The sequence below is a fragment of the Vipera ursinii genome (genome assembly GCF_947247035.1).
Source record: "Vipera ursinii genome assembly, chromosome: 2".
NCBI lineage: Eukaryota > Metazoa > Chordata > Lepidosauria > Squamata > Viperidae > Vipera > Vipera ursinii.
This window is the reverse complement of record NC_139513.1, coordinates 263,258,995-263,276,845: the sequence shown is the minus strand read 5'-3', so window position 1 is coordinate 263,276,845 and position 17,851 is coordinate 263,258,995. Positions and strand designations below refer to the sequence as shown.

Sequence of the window (17,851 nt, the reverse complement as noted above, 5' to 3'; positions counted from 1 at the left end):
GAAGTAGAGGGGGGGAGGCAGGGGAGGGAGGAGGGAGAGGGGGAGGGGGGGAGATAGGGGGGAGGTAGGGAGGGGAGGAGGGAGGGGGAAGGGGGGTTTCTTAAAGGAAAATTGTATTTTTTAAAACTTTTCAATAAAAAAAAAAAAAAGTATACTTACATCAGACTAGATATTATAAAATTGTGCTGTTATGCTATAGTTACACTAACTGTCTCATACAAGGAACTGGTGGAATTTTGATACTCATCCTCTATTTACAATTCTCAGGATTTTCAAGTGAAAAAAATGCGACAGCTTTTATGAACAAGACAGTTCTAAATCTACTGCTTGCAATTCTTGAGTTATTGTTATTGCCAAAATTAAATAATTATATTTATGTATGTGCATTTAAGAGCCTGCTTTTAACTTTAGGTTGATGTTTAATGAATTCCATCACTGAAGCATGACTAACAAACCATGATTCAGCAATCAACGGTTTAGTATGACGACTTTTGTTTTCTCTAAGGCGAATCTATTAATACCGTAGTGGGGTAAGATTTGGGACCTAACAACATCAAACCGCTCTTCGGCGAGAGAGTCGTTTCTTTTTCATTCGAGCAGAACGAGATTCACAGTAGAAAAGCTCCAAGGGGAAGAAGTTTATTTTCCAAAGATGATGCATCATTTCCTAACCCCTGCCTTTAAATTCTCCCCCTCCCCTCTTCAGTGGTACAGTCCACTGAAAGGCGGAGTTAATTCTAGCGCATACGTTTATCTTCGCGCATGCGCTTTACCCTTTGAATGGTGTTGGGCTGTTGGTCGCGGGGTTTCTCTCGTTACCTGTTTTGTGTCAGCGTTTCGTTGCGTCGCTGCCGGCCGTTTTTGCTTACCGTCCCAGTCTCCCCATGGCCGACCCTCGCGTCAGACAGATCAAAATAAAAACAGGCGTAGTGAAACGGTGAGTATCTGACGAGTAGGGCCTTGTACGGGGGGGGGGGAACTCGCAGGGCCGCAATTCAACTGCCGTCGGTCGGCGCGTTGGCTGGAAGAGGAAGCATCAACTTGGTCGGCAACCTCGGCTCTTTTATGACTCGTGGACTTCAACTCCCAGAATTCCTGAGCCAGCGTAGCTGGCTCAGGAATTCTGGGAGTTGAAGTCCACGAGTCATAAAAGAGCCGAGGTTGCCACTGAAATGCATGCATGTAATGGTGGTTGTTTTTGACTCAAGAAGAACACTTTCCCTGCGTGCAGCAGTCCTGTGAGGAAGGTTAAATTAAGAGATGTTGATCGGTCGGTGGCCGAGTGTGAAATTGAACCTTGCCGCTCCCATTTCTAGGTTTGTTCGCTAAGCAAATTTAGTTTTTTCCCCCTTCCACCTTTTACCCCAAAGCCAGGACCTCTTTTCATTGGCAAGTAGGGAGGCTCTACTTAGCAGCCAGAGAATAAGCGGTTATGTGCCTGTTCATGTACTGTTTTGTAGACACAGTTTTGTGATTACGGACACCTTAAATACGTATTTTCTTTTCCCTAACCTATAACTGTCTGGATATACTGAACTATCATTTTCACCCCACTGATTGTGCTATCTTTATATGGAGGAAATGTTACTCCGGTGTATCTTAGCTAGCTGATCCAGAATGCTTTTTTCTACTTAATACCTGTATTTAGTGTATATTCCAGATTCTTTGCCACAGTTACTAATGATGATTGGAGTACAACCACTAAAGTTGCTCGATTCACAAATGTCAGTTGTAATCCACACTTTTTCTTGATTTTTGCTTACAGCTAACTGGTATTCCATGATCATTTAAATGTGTATAACGGTCAAAACATATTTCCAGCTGTAAATGAACTGGCTTCAAGTTTATGTCCAAGACCCATGTAATGTAATAATAATTTTATTGCTTAGTGTAGCACCTCTACATATGAAATGTACTGTGTGGATATTGTGCATACACATATGTAATATTCACTTTTGTAGATCTCATGCAGTAGCAAAGACAACTACTTGAGCTGGTAGAGTGGGAAATCATTTTAAGATAGCAAGAGTTAGCTTTGCTGAGAGAACATGTGACATACAAATATGATAAAGTAATTTTTATGTATTTACTTCATGCCCATTTTTGTGAAGAGTAAAAGATGCTGATTGAGCATTTGCTAATCTATATCCAGTTCTGTTTTCTTTCAGTTTAGGCTGTTTGACCTCTATCCAGAATCTTCTTAAGGCTACTTGCAGATCACTTGTGTAATTGTGTGTTCTGGGTTGGGTGGGGATGGGTCGGAGAGAAATGGGGTTACAGTTAAGTAACACAGTATTGTCATGAATTCACAGGTTTTTGTAATGGTAGTCTTAATATTACAGCAGGTTATGAAATGGCTTAATGATCAGTTAATGAATTAAAATTTGGTTTGCAGCAAAATGTTGCAGTTTTGTAGGCTTAACATGTCATGGGGAAGAAAATATTTTTGTCCAGTTTCTGTAATGCACTTTCCTGAGAGACATGTACTATCAACTTTCTTATTTCAGCACAACAAAAAGATTCAATCCCTAATAATATCTGAGAGCACAGAGGCTCTTCTTAACATTCCTTGATATAACTAGAAACTTTTCAAAATAAAAGTATAAGCATGAGATGCAAAGGACTACATATATTGCTGCTGAAAAGCTAGATGTCTTGGTAAGTCTGAAGACAACCCACTGCTTGGGTGAGGCTGCTTATTAGGTGGATGTATGTACAAACACACAGTTTCTCTTTCCTTTCTTTTGTCCCTCCAGAAAATTTTGTTTCCTTATTTTCCCTTTCAAGGGCAGCAGTTATTCCTCTCATCACAGCTTCATCCTGGAGTTCTTCCCTTATTGGCTCTTTCTGTTGGGGTGAAGGGAAATGTCCATGTGCAATTATGTATTTTTGTGTGTGAGAATGAATGCCATATGCAGATGAGAATCAATTAGTTTTACAAATGACATATCTTATTTTACAGGCAATTAATTTTAATCAACACCTATTAACTCTTTTTTCTTCTGACCCCCTTTTTGGAGCATGGTTTCTGACTGATGTATTTATGCAGGCAAATGACACATCTGGGGGAAATGTCTAGGACCTGTTTCAGCTGGAATTGGCAATGCTAGTTTGACAAGCTGGGCAGTGAATAGAACTTTTGAATTTACAATATTTTTTTCTTTCTGATCCTGTGGAAATCGGTAGAGTATCTTAAATTTAGAACATCTTTCTTTCAGATAAAAACACTACTTCATTTGCTAAATACTAACAAAATGGATAGTAAGTAACTTGATCATTTTTTGTTATCAATGTAAAACTTAGTGTTCACTTACCTCTTGCTCAGTGAATGTTCAAAATTACAGTGGTGCTGAAAAAGGAGATCTATGACTGGTCCTCAAAGTTGCAGTGGTCCCATGGTCGTGCTTCAAACTCTTGGTAATGGGTGCACACTTATGACAGGTACAGCACTCCAGAGTCACATGATTGCCATTTATGACCTTCACAGCTGGCTTTTGAAAGTCAGTGGTGAAGCCCTCAGGAAGTCACAAGTTGCAATCATGTAATATTAAATTCAGTGAGCATGGCTGTTTCACTTAAATTCACTTGAATGAAGTTGATATAACTGCAAAGTCACATGGTTTCCCCTTTCATCTTTGTTGCTTAGCAGTGAAGATGTTGTGGTCAGTAAGTGAGGACTTCCTATATTTTAAATTGTTTGCTTATTTTATTTATGATTTATACATTTCAAAATCCATACTTAGTTTGTATGTACATACCTAAGCTGCCTTCTAGACTTCAAGAGTTCTCATAGGTTTTCTGTGTCTGTATACAGAATGAAACATTTGTCTTGACTGATGGATAAGTGATATGGCTCTTCATGCACTTAAATAATATGGCGATCTGGAAAGGCCCTCACAACATAGGAATTTCTCTGCTTCACTGCTTTAGTGATGTTTTGCACACATGCATACACACATAAAACACACAAATGTTTTATTGTAAATTTGCCTGATCTTGTTTTCTTTAAATCAAACACACACAGAGATATTTCTTAATCTTCTCCATTTACCATTATTCTAGTAAGAAATTCCTTCTTGCCCCCCCCCAAAAAAACCCCCAATCAACCTCATATCTGATAGCATCTTAAAAGTTGCATTGCTTGAATTGTTTTATTTCTGTTTCTTCAGTCTGTGGATCTTAACAGAATTTTGTAAAAATGTATGTGGTCCTTTTCTGAGTGTAGGTAATGGCTGTGACTAGTTGCTGAGACAGGTCTTTGAAGGAATTTTTATTTTCCCAGTTGTATTCCCTAGATTTTATAATGAGGGAATAAAATTTCCATTCCACCATAACTTCTTGATCTATATACCATCATGATAAGTAGTTAAACAAATCTGCTGGGCCAGAAGACTAGGTAAAATGGTGTGACTTAAGGGTACATGTAGTAGAAATGTGCTGTGTTTGCATAAGGCTTGAGGCATTTTTTCCAAATCACTTTCAAAATATGCATTGCTAATAAGATTGTGCTGAAGAAACCCTTCCTTGGGAACTGGAGTGTAGTGTACCTCTAAGCCAATTTTAAGTATTTGATTTCTGAAAAAGATAATAGCTTTGCAGGACCAATAGATTTGCATCACATCTAAATGATGCAGATTATCTGCACATATTTCAGTGAATTTTCCACTAGCATGTAATACTGCAACTGATTTGATTGGCTTGGTAAATGCTCCGTGCTGCAAATTAAATATGTGGAATGTGAGTGTTCTCTTGGTCCTATTGGTAGGTTTCAGTATCATTCAGTGTGATAGCCTTCCAAATGATTAGTGCTGCTTCCTAGTTTGTATACAACTAACTCCCAATGACTTTGTCAAGTTATGCTTAGTAGGTGGTGAAGATCAAGTATTTGAAACAAAGGCTGTTCAACTATAGTGACCCAATATTCTTCAGTAGCTGTCTGAAAGTGCTGAGCGTAGTCATATTGACAACACTTTGCTTTCTTACTTCTGCAAAATAAGGAGCAGTACAGCAGTCAATCTGTTAAAAAGGTTTGATAATTGCCTGGAAAGGTTAAATCCAGTAATCTAAAGATGATGTTTGTCAGCATTCATATTCTGATTGTGGTATCCATTAAAGAGTAATTTCATTAGCTGGGGTGCTTTTTAACCCCCAACTGTTCCTGAATTTGCTCTTTATAACGCTACTTTTGGAGGTTGCATTTGGTACAAAATATAACAACTAGACTATAGCTTGTGTGAGAATGCAGGAATCATGATGATTGTATTGAAATACTTGCATTAGTGGCCTATTGCTTATCAGGTGCAATTTAAGTTACCGTAATATTGATTTTTAATCAGTCAGTTTACAGTCTAACTGGCTGTTAAATCTCCTGAAAGGTTATTTTGAAATGACTGCTATCAAAAGTCCATATTTCTGGGTCATAGCAGAGGACTTTATGTATAGGAATACACTCTCTCCCCCACTTTCTAAACATTTAGAAAATCTAAAGATATTCCTCTTTTGACAAGTTTCTAATTGTTAATTAACCAAAATTTGTGTTAATTTTATCTTTAGCTTTTTCTGTTTTGTTTTTATCTGTTAATTTTTGTTAATCACCATAGGAAAAAGGTGAGACATAAAATAAATTCCTTGTGGTCATCTATTGGATCAGCTTTCTCCCATGAATATCATGGGATAAGTTGCACAGCATATGGCTGAGTATATTACTCTCATATTTCTTATAACTGACCACAACCAACCAAACTCATGCATTTTCACTGGAGATACAGGAATTTTGGATTGTACACAGTAATGCAGTGCTGAACACAGTATACAGAGTCTCTATTTACCTACAAAAGTGTTATTGGCTACAGGTTATAAGTATTACCCATAAACACCTCCTGCACACTTCTACTTAAATTTCCTTAATAGAATTTGGCCAGGATTAGGGAGAGTCAAGTCTTTAAGACCTGGTGGTATGAACAAATGAAAATATTATTTCTACATATCATTTGCATCAGCTATATTGTACACATAAATATATTTCTTTAAAATATCACTTTGGCCTTTATTTTGTCTTTGCAACTTTAATTAACACTAGTAGAGAGATACTACTGTGCCTTTTGTCCTACCAGGCATGATTTTGATTGGATCTAATAATTCTATAGGTTCTAATCTTCATGGATATATTTTTCACGGACAGACAAATGAAATTGCTTATTTTTGCTACATATTGAAAATCAAAGTTATTTAGTTTTGGAAATCTGAGCTTTCCTTCCACAGTAGCTCAGTGCATGCAGAATTCAGTTTTGGGGAATTATGAGGGTTGTTTTGGGTGGGCAAACTAGTTAACCTGTCTGTGCTGTATCAAGCTTAACCACCACTCCATTAATAGGAATGAATTGAACATTTTATTACTCTTCTTGGACCCTGGTATTTTTATTGTGCAGTGATTAATTATCTTAGAGCCGTGGTGGCACAGTGGTTAAAGTGCAGTATTGCAGGCAAACTGCCCAAAGCCTGGAGTTTGATCCTGATGGGCCTCAAGGTTGACTCAATCTTCTATTCTTCCAAGGTCAGTAAAATGAGGACCCAGATTGTTGGGGACAATATGCAAATAATGCTTCTGCATTGTAAACTGCCCAGAAATTGCTGTAAATTGCTATGGGGCAGTATATAAGCCTAAATGCTATTGCTATTCCTATTATATACTTAATAGCTGGATTTTGTTAAATGATATAGAATCTATATCACTTGAAAAGCAGCTGCAATTAGTGTAATATTTTTGCTTTAATAGATGTTGATTTTTTAAATGTCTGTTAAACTGCTCTCTTTTTTTAGCTATTTCAATATCATAGGCTTTAAAAGCTGCTAAATGAATGTAGTATGTTAGGGACATGTGAAAGTAGTACTGACATTTGCCCATAGTTTCTCTTTGATTAAATGAAACTGACACCAGTAGATTAGAATGAGACTAAGACAATTCACATTGCAATTGTGTTAGTTTAACTTTAACAATCTTTTAACACTCTTCTTTAAATGTAGCTGACATACCATAATTACAAATCTACAAGCCTTGATTATAGAATTTTGCATCATGAACCTATGGGAGAAGTGTATTGACTTTTTTTTTGGTAAGTCAGACTTTTTAAAAACCTTTCCAAAAGTGGAATCTTTATTCTTGTGCCTGTAGCTTTAGTATATTCTTCCTGTGCTATAAAGCAGTCACAATGCCAAATGTTAAATAACCTGTTAGCAGGTTTTTTTTTTAAGAAACCAAAAACATTTTTGTCCCTGAAAACTAGGAAAAACTTTTGTCTCTAATGCCTCCTTAAGTAACACCAGCTGCCTGCAATTAGTGCAGGTTCGCATCCCACCAGGCTCAAGGTTGACTCAGCCTTCCATCCTTCCGAGGTAGGTAAAATGAGGACCCAGATTGTTGGGGGCAATTAAGCTGACTTTGTAATAATGCCGCTTGGGGGGGTGTATGAAAGCCCTAATAAGCAGGCATATACATAGAATGAAGGCTACTGCTAAGCTTGTAAGCCGCCCTGAGTCTTCGGAGAAGGGCGGGATATAAATGGAATTAAAATAAATAAAATAAAATATAATTACATCATAGGGCATCCTTTATTTAATAGACAAATGGACTGAAGGATTATAGCCCAACTACGGCAAGTAAGAAAAGCCGGTGGATATGGCAGGGCTGGTGCATATTGCCTTTCTCTCCACCGTATCTCCCTTCTTCCTCTTCATAAGCAGCACTTAGTGTGGTACAGTCTGAAAGTTGCCCCCTTCACTGATTTTAGAGTCTTTGTTCCCTTCCTCCTCTGCCTTCCTTCAGTCATAGTATTGTTCAAGCAAGGCATATATCCCTGTTCAGCAGATTTTGTCCATTAAAGATAGCCTACTAATTGAGGTAAATCAGTGATTTAATCTAAGTAAAATGTAATACTATTACTGGTGAAATAACTGCATTTGGATCCCTCTTTTAACCTCAGTGTTAAAATAGACAGGATTATGTGGTCGTATTTTAGATTATTTGGCTATGCTAGGTGGAGCTATTGGGTCCTGAAGTTGAAGGGCACCAGATCCTAGTCATAAAATTCCATTTTTGTGGATGGTGCTAGATTCAGGTGGCATATTTAAAACAGCAGTAATTAAAATATAAGCATTTTAGAATCAGGATTTTAGATATATGATGAGAAACAAACAGGTTATAAATGAAATGAACATTCTATTTCCACAAAATTTCATGAGTGCAAAAAGTCATTAATTGCTTGGTTAGAATGTGACACTTATTTTATTTTAGTCTTTGTTTTCCTTATAATGCTGTTGGGACATCTTGGAAGATGTCATATATGGATTCCGAAGGGCCAAGATTATTTGACATAATGCTGGATTTCATTGTCTTCTCTAATACAGAAATATATATTGGTGTAGAAACTTGAACAAAGAACAAATAATTTGGTTTGGAGAGGATGACTGTCTAATGTAATCATTCATTTCTGATGGGCTCAACCCCTTCTGAAAACATTCATCACGAACTGCTTGACATAAAGTCATTTTTACAGATCACCAGGGCAGAATGGTAGGCCACTTCATGGTTAGCTCTGCTCAGACTTTCACAGAGTGCCAAATTACTGTACGATACAGTTTGTGAATATCAGTTTACTTAGTTGGAATATCTGTGTTTGGGGGGCCTTAGAAAGTGGTATTTCCTTAAAAAATATGCCTGCCTGTACACGTACATCCATACATTCAAAACACATGTGGTTTATAGGCCTTTCCTATCTGACAGGACGCTGCATACAAACATGACACACAACCATATATGTTGCTTCAGAAAGTGTAGGATAAAAATATATTGATGAGTTTAATGTTAAATTGTTTAAATTTGTAATTTTTGTGCCCTAGTAAATATTAATCATTTAATTTTTTAATTCTTAAAAATTCTAAATAATATGATCAAGTTGACACTTGAACAAGTATTTTGAGATTAAAATTTCATATACCTCATTCAGATTATAAATTGATGATCTATCAACCTTTCTAATCAATTGCATTTGAGTTCCTAATGCAACTCTTTTCTTTTCTCCTCAGAGAATTTAACTTTTTACCTAATTAGGTGGTGGCTTGTTTCACCAGCAATTTTTAAGCAAGAAACCTTTATGTTTGCTAAACTGAGCAATTTTAGGAAGAATACTGTATTTTCCTACAGTATTTAGGTTTGTCTGTTTTTTGCTTGTAATATTAGACTTTAAAGAACAAAAAATAGTGTACATAGAGTACACTATTTAGGGTACGTTTACCCTGAAAAATTACCTATAGTAATTTTCATGTTACAAATTTCTGATATTAAATATGCAGCCCTGTATTAATTTAGCTGAAAATGAGTTCCAGGGAACTGAATGGCATTTATTTCTGAGAGCATGCTTATGATTATGGTATGATTGCTGTACAGTTTAATGTAACTATTTATTATATCTCTAAATTCAATTAACAATAAACATAAGAAGTGACAAACCTTCATTTTTAAAAAGGATAATTTGTTACTGCACAATAGTGGCCTAGGCCCATTGTAGTCAAATGCCAGAAGAAACTGCAAATCAACGGTTTGATGCTTTTAGCTATGTGACTTAATTTTTAAAAAAATGAGAAACAAGAATAGCTTTCCTCATAAGTTAGTGAATTTTAAAATTTAACGAGAGCAAATACAAATTTGCTAGGATTAGGAATTTTTAGTTTCTTAGCTGTCCAGTTTCGTTATATGATCCATCCAGGAAGTCCTGTGTGCACAAGGACTTCCCTGTTGCCAGCTGTGAGAATGAGCTGCTTACAAAGCTCCATCTGCCATAGTTGGCAGTAGGATCTTGTTGTGCAGATGAAGTTCTGGATCATAGCCTTTGACTTTGAAATGGTTGACTAGTTTACAACTGTTGAAGCTTAGTTATTAGAAAGCCTTAATCAAAATATTGAAATATTTTCACAAAGCCAGATTTTTTTGTATTGTTTTAGAGCTATATTAACTCTTTAAAATAGTTAAGAGAAAATAGAATTCCAAATGTACTTTTTTGTAAACATAATTAGAATTGTCTAGTGAACATTTTATATCAGTTTTGTATATTTGTAGTTAAAAATTAGCTGAAGGAGAAGGTAAGAAATAATTGACCTAGCATTTAATAATAATGTCATTTTTGGGGAACACAGTGAGTTGCAACCTCTGAACTCCTTACTCCAATATTAATTTCAGCCATAGTTTTAGATGAAATTTCCAAAAAAATTTATTATTGTTCTAATGGAACCTTTTGGAGGACTTTGGGAAAAAATAGAGAGGTACTATGCTCAAAGGAACTGTGGTCTAAAGCACTTCTTGAGAATCATTTTTGAAACATTCACAGTCCTAAAATAATACCTGCTTAAAAATCCTGTACACTCATAAATAAAGTTATTTAAAGATTAACTCCCACTAGAATTCCATTTGTAATCAGAGCTCTTAAAATTTAAAAAAGCAATAATGCATTTATTGTTCTTAGGCCCATAAATTTTTTTTTTTAAAAAAATGCCTACTAACCAAAATGTATGCTGATTTTATTATATGTCAATGTCTTTTTAGTTTAAAGGCTCCTTTACATATTGTGGTGTATATTGCCATGTGTTCAATATTGTATCGTCCTACATAGTCTGTGATTAGCTCGTGGTGTATATATATATATATATGTGTGTGTGTGTATATATATATATGTGTGTGTGTGTATATATATATATATATGTGTGTGTGTGTGTGTGTATATATATATATATGTGTGTGTGTGTGTGTGTGTGTATATATATATATATATATATATATATATATATATATATATATATATATATATATATATATATTAGTTCTGTGATTTGTAGTGATATTTTTGATCTTTGTATGAAAATATATTTTAGAGACCATTCTATTACTTTGGCATGGAGCATAAAATTAGGATTCAACCATCCAGATACAGAAATGTTGACTTGATATCAGTGGGCTCTTCTGGGGATCAGAATATTCTCTGCATGATGATGTTCTGTTGTAAAATTGTTTTAACTGGGTTTTTTCTTTTCATTAAAGGTTTTTATATTTATATTATATTAAAAATGGTCCACATATTCATTGCTTCAATGACAGGATTGGCAATTAAGAATTAATACAATGCACATAAATGAGCTTTTAAAAAAAATAACCCCCGGAATTCTACTGAAAACAAAATGTTGATATTGGTATTACTGGCATTCTTAATATATATGCCCAATATAAGCAAATTCACTCACAGAAGGAGAAAAGCTAGACAATTACTTAGCTTTAAAAATAGGGGAAATTTAATCAGTTGATTCCTAAGTGTAATTTTTATTTAGTTATATTTATGCATTCATTCTCTTAGCAAATTCCCATATGCTCAGGCTGAATGACTAGCCTGAAAAACAAGTTCCATAACATTTTTCACTGTGTTAAATCAATTTGGCTGGAGTAAGTAGATTTCCAGTGTTTGCGCAACATTCCCATCAGTTTTCCTTGAGGCATTTTCTTGTAATAATAATACAACTGTGTAATGTGTTTTTTGGGAGAAAAAAAGCAGTGTAAAAGAGCAGTTACATTTATTTTTAACTCAGTAAGTTAACCCTAGAATTTTATTAAGAGAGTGATATAAATGTCTATACTAGATAACGTAAAATGAACTGTTGATACTTAGTTGGATCACTCGTCTTTCAGCGTGTAGTAGATTAAATGCTAGGTTTGCAGGTTATATTCGGACTGTAGCAAACTCTGGACTTTGGTTAATGGACAGAATTTGCTGAATCTGAGTTTTGTCTAAATTATTATTCTGTTGGGATTTCCTGAATAATGCCTTATATAATATAAAGAAGTGTATTTGGAAGTGTATTGAGTCAGAAACAGCAGACAAATGAGGCTTAGGAGTTTAGGGATTGTGAGTCTAAAGATTGCATTAGCACCACATTTATAAAAACATTTTTCTATTAATTGTTTTTTTCTGGAGTTCATGCTTCTCTTTCTAGAGGTACTTGCTCTGATACACTTCTATCATATTCCTGAGTACTCTTCCATTTCACAGAGGGAAAAATCACTCCCTGGTTTTGCAATTTTTTATTTTATTACTTGGAATCTCTTAATCCTTCTTCCACTTACAACAATTATCTCTATGATGTGTGACACGTTTTCGTCTTTCAATGGCAGAAAACAGTAACTGCTCTTGTGTGTCTCAGATGTGGTTCAGGGGTCAGTGTGAGAAGAACATTGCTGTAGATTGATGTATAGGTGTCCCTTTATTAAATAAGTGTATCTTTGGGGCTTAAAATCACCCATTACCCATATATTAGAGAAGCAAGTCTGGTCCCCTTACTCTTTAGCAAAGTATGATACATATTTATTCAAAAGTTTTCTTGTCATGTTCAGTGGAACTCTCAGCACCAAATCGGCATGCATAGTTTTGTAGCCAAGTACCTATTTTCCTCCTGTAGCTTTAATGGATTGTTTTGAAATCTGTTGTGATTGAGCTACACTAAAAGAGCTACCCTAGTCTTATCCTCCAACACTAGATGGAAAATCTTATTCTTCTTCTTGTAAGCATTTACATCACTAAAATGGCTAACACTTGATGACTATGTGAAGGGGCCTGAACATTTTTGCCTAAGAAGTGTTCTGACTTTCTCTTCTGAGATTGGGTCCCAATTTATGTGATTTATATACAGCATCTATGGTATTGTTAAATGGCACTAAAATGGCACAACTTCAGAGAGGGACTACTGAAATGAAAAATTGGAACAAAACCCATTTTTATGGCCATACCGTTGAATCATTGCCAATATTCTTAAATTGCATGTCAGTGAATTTTTGAATATAACTATTTTTAGTATATTAACAAATATATTTGTAAGAGCATTTAAGAGAACACAAATTTGAAATAAAACTGGATTTTAAAAGTGTAGGCTTAAGCACATTGCTAAACAGTTCTGTTTCTAAGGAATTTTTTTTAAAAGAAACTATTGTTATTTTTGTATATGGAAATATATTTAACAGAAAAGCTATAAATTAAGAGAAAGGGAAAGAACAATTAAACATTTAAGAGATAAACTGCAACTTGACACAAATAATAAACAATAGCAGGTTGACACAAGGGAAAGAAAACCCTCGACTAAATGAAAATTGCCATAAAACCTTTGTTTAGTCAATTTTAAATAGACATTTTTTTGTTAAATGGACACTAGTAATTAGGACATTAATCCTATGAAGATTTTACTGCAAATGATGCCATTTCTAATATGTAATTCAAAACATAATAAATTGATGCAAAAGTCACAGATCCACATTTAATGGACGGCACCTCTCTCCAAAAGTCTATTAAATTGAGATTTTGGTGTCTACAACATTGCTACAGGGTTTTGAATTCAAAAGGTTTGTTAGGCAAGTTTGTAAAAAAAAAAATGGGGGAGGGGGAAACGTTGCTCATCGTATACCTGTGCTATTTAAGATGACTTGAAAGAAAATAATTAAGTGGATCTTTGATAACTCTTCATATAGCTGAAAAGATGTTTATTTATATCCTGCCGTTATTTTTTAATAAATAACTCAAGGCAGCACACACAAAAATATTCTTTCCTCTTATTTTCCCCACACCAATAATACCCTATGAGATGAGATGGGCTGAGATTGACTGGCCCAAAGTCTCCAAGCTAACTTTCATGCCTAAGGTGGAATTTGAACTCAAAGTCTCCCTGGATACTTTAACCACTGGACCAAACTGATTTTCATATGTTTCATAGAAAGAAGATCAAAATTTTATCTTTTATTTCAGAGTTCAAGTTACATTAAGGTAACTTATGATTGTTAAAAAAAACCTTTCAAACAATGAGAGGAATTTGTCCCATTATCTAGCAGGATGATGGGCTGGTTTTAATATACTGCTCAAAAAAATAAAGGGAACACTTAAACAACACAATGTACTGTATTTAATAGTAGGATGTCTTATCTTGTGTTCCCTTTATTTTTTTGAGCAGTATATATTCAATCAGACTAGATAGCCATATATTTGGTATGTCTTAATTTGAATTTCTGTACTGAGTAAGGAGTTGGGCTTGTGGTCTAAATAGTCCCTTCCAACTGCATGATTCCATAATCAAAACTTCTGTTATTTTACCGATTCTTATTTCATAAGAATAAAACACCCAACAAACTGACCATTAAATTGACAGCCTGCTATTGGGTTTGCAATGCTAAACAAATAGGAGTGTGTGTGCACATTATAATCATATATCAAGAATGCCCTGCTACTGTGGCAGATTGTTTTTTATTGTATCATCTAGTCATTTAATAATAATTGCAAAAATGACAACTCCTTGCTCCTCTATGGAATTTAGGGATTCTTTCAAGTAGGAAGCATAAGATTTAAAACAAGAAGCAAATGCACACAGTCATCACAATTGTGTGAGTCTGTTGCTGTCAACTGTCTGAAATTGTATAAAGGGATGATGACTGTTTCACATTGCACTGCTTCATCTCTGTGCCTCTTAAGAGGAATATTGACAATCATTTTCAGCATAAATTTAGTGTATTTTTATGAGCCTGACTTCAACATAGGTTGATTTTTCAGGCATTGTATGCCTCTGGGGCAGGTCCAATGTAGGTAGATATGGTGGAAAACAACAGACTGCACTGTCTGTGAACAGGCTTCACTGTCTGTGAACAGGCTTGTTAAATGCACATTTAGCAGTAGGTTACTGTGTTTGTTTACAAATATTTATTGTTACTTCAGTTGTGGATTTAAATGTCTCATAACTGGTATAATATCAGTAATAATAATGGAATCAGTAGACCAGCTATCAGTATGAACAAATATAACAATTTACTAATTAAATATTCAGTACTTCAGAGATTGATGTCCTGGGCACCTGCACCTTCCTCTTTTACCTATTAAAAGAACAACTCTTTACCCAGTCACACGGACTTGTTAGTAAGAAAGAAAGAAAAACTAACAAAGTTTTCATACTGGCTGGCTGAGTTGTAAATTGACTTCTAAAGTTAATGCCAGCAGTTGCTGAAATAAATGTAACTTTATTGAATTTTCCTCAACCTTTCCTCACCCATAACGTAGATATAGCAACAATAATCTTTCCTTAAAAGCTGTGTTTAAAAGCAGTGCTTCAACTGCCCTCCTGAATATGAGCAAGGATGGAGCCATCCTAATTTTGGTGGTGGGAGACAGAATATTCAGAAGGTGGGGATCCATCAAAAAGAAGGCTTATTTCTGCCCATCTCCCAAAAGGTAGTGACTTACATGTCCTGTCCTGTTTGCATCAGCTGAGCAGTATATTTGAGGTAGGGGTCCTTGACGGTACCCAGGACCCAAGTTATATTGTAAGACTTTATAGTAATAAGCAGTAGCATGAATTACACCCAGAAACAAACTAGTAGATGATGTAGTTCCAGAAATAAAGTTACAACTTGGCTATAATGACTCTCAACCATTACCCATTGGAAACTAAACAGTACTGTTTGCACTAGCTGTTGTTTCTGAATCAGTTTCAAGGCCAGGTCACTTCATATATATCTATAATGCATTGCAATAATCCAGCCATGGCATAACAAAGACATAACTGTTGCCGGTCATTCTGTTTCAAGAATGGCCACAGCTAGTCTGTCAAAAATGAACTCTATAAGCTATAACTCCCACTTGTTGGTTGGGTTTGCTTGTTATCCATCAGCAGTCCTAGTAGATTACAGTGTATAGAATCTAAAGAAATAAATTCTCCAGCAGTAAGTAAGGGGAATTAACCAGGTGATAAGGTCAAGGGGGTAATGTCAAACAGCAGATGGATGATAACAGCAGAAATATCCCCCACCTTGTCCCTTAAGCCCAGTTTGACAAGGCCTCATATTTGGAAACCTGTGGAATAGTGTATTGGATGTCATCCTGGATTTTGGGTGCTATAATAACCAAGATTCTAAGGATGCAGAGTTAAGGTTCTCCTGGAGGATGCACCCTGCCTAGACTGTTACCTCTAATGAGGTATCTAAAAAAACTACCCTCCCCAAATAGGTTCAATAGAACATGCCATATATCTTTTTTTCTTCAGGATTAAATCATAGGTAAGCATGGATTAGTATAAGCAAGACATGTCAAACACAAGGCCCGGGGGCCGGATCCGGCCCACGAAGTGGTTTCATGTGGCCCGCGAAGCCATCCTGGAAACAGTGAAGGAACGGCCCCCACTGCCTTGGCCCTGGCCCAGAGACCCTCCTTCTGCCAGAGACCCTCAGACCTGTCCCACTCCTGCCCAGGCCCCCATAGGCACCCTTGATGCGAACGATGTAGAGCTGGCCATGCCCACCCAGTAGGCCATATGCACTCTAGCCACGCCCACCAAGTAGGCCACGCCCACCCTGGCCATACCCACTCGGCCCCCCTGAGGGCAACCGCAATGCTGATGCGGCCCTCAATGAAATTGAGTTTGGCACCCCTGGTATAAACAAACCTGATGTTTACTATGGTAACAGCTACATTTACTTCCGACTGCTAATCATTTTAAAATAAGAGTTGGCAACCTTATTCAAATCACAAAGATATGGAATATAAAGTCCTCTGAACTCAAATAGATTAAAATGTAAGTGCTTGCAAAGTAACAAAACAATTTTTCCTGATGCATAATTTTAGGTGCGTAAGAAGATAGATGGTAGGCAAGGTTTATGCCATTACTTTTGAGAAGCATTAGTGGAGATTCAGTTGTCGCTGCTATATCATTCAGACAACATTTGAAATTGTAAGTTGGAAAATTATTTGTAACCTGCAGATGTTTTCCTTTCTTAATCTTGCACAGTTTACCTCTCAGTTAGTTTGTTCAAATATTTTGGACCTGTCTTTTTATCCACTTAACAAGCACTCTCAGTAATCTTAAAAAAAGAAAGAAATGTTAGGCACATAACTGAAATGAAGATTCAGAGTAGCAAAGGAAACAGTAATGGATTTCAAAATGAAGTGAGGAGAAAAATAAGAAACTGAAAAGCAGTGGGAATAAGCACAGAATTACCTTTGGCACTGGAACTCAACAGAGAAGTCCCATAAAAATTGTTCAGAGGTATAGTTCTGTGGGGAAAAAAACTTTGCCCTTTTGGAGTTTCTGAATTTTTTTGCATAACTTGTCACTAAACATCAGAGATGTTGCTGCTGTATACAATTAACACCAAGGTATGTTACCAAAAAAAAACAACCCACATGTAGTGTGCTAATCTGAAAAAGTAATTGCCCTTTAGGTTCAGTAATTGGTTGCACTACTTTTAACTGCAATGACTCCAACCAGATGCTTCCTATAATTGGTGATCAGTCTTTCACATTGCTACATTAGAATGCTGGCCCATTCCTCCATAGTGGACTCTCAGTGTGAGAGTTTCTAACTGAACTGTTTGTTTCATTGTTTCACGTCCTGCTACAGCATTTTTGTGGTAGCTAGTTGTGGCCTGACCTGGCCATTCTGAAACATTGTATTCATCCTTTTTTTTTTTACACTTGCCTGTATATTTGCAATTATTGACTTACTATGATTCAGCTTCAACTGACAGATGACTTGATAATCTGTTTGATTCAAAGTAAGCACAGGATCCCTAAACACACTCACTTTCATGCTTGATAGTTGGCATGATATTCTTATTGCAGAATATGATGTTTGATTTCTGTCAGATATGATACCAAGCAGCCAAAAATTCATGTTTCTCTCTTAACTGTTTGTAGAATATTCTACTTGAAGGACCATGGAGGTACTTTATTGGCAAATTGAGCCAAATAATAATGTTCTTTTGTGACAGCCATGGCTCCTGCCATGCTTATTC

The 17,851-nt window shown here is 35.9% G+C and overlaps 1 protein-coding gene across 2 annotated transcripts in view; it reads left to right on the top strand.

Moving 5' to 3' along the window:
- Positions 1-771: 771 nt before the first annotated feature.
- Positions 772-17,851, top strand: part of TBCA (tubulin folding cofactor A) — a 31,372-nt gene continuing 14,292 nt past the window's right edge. The window contains exon 1 of one of the 2 annotated variants that reach the window (XM_083354750.1): positions 772-937. In XM_083354750.1, the coding sequence (XP_083210876.1) occupies positions 885-937 (53 nt within the window). In that variant the 5' untranslated portion in view covers positions 772-884. Of the gene's footprint in view, positions 938-8,455; positions 8,570-17,851 lie in introns of those variants that run through there. The other variant, XM_083354749.1, reaches the window with a different exon arrangement.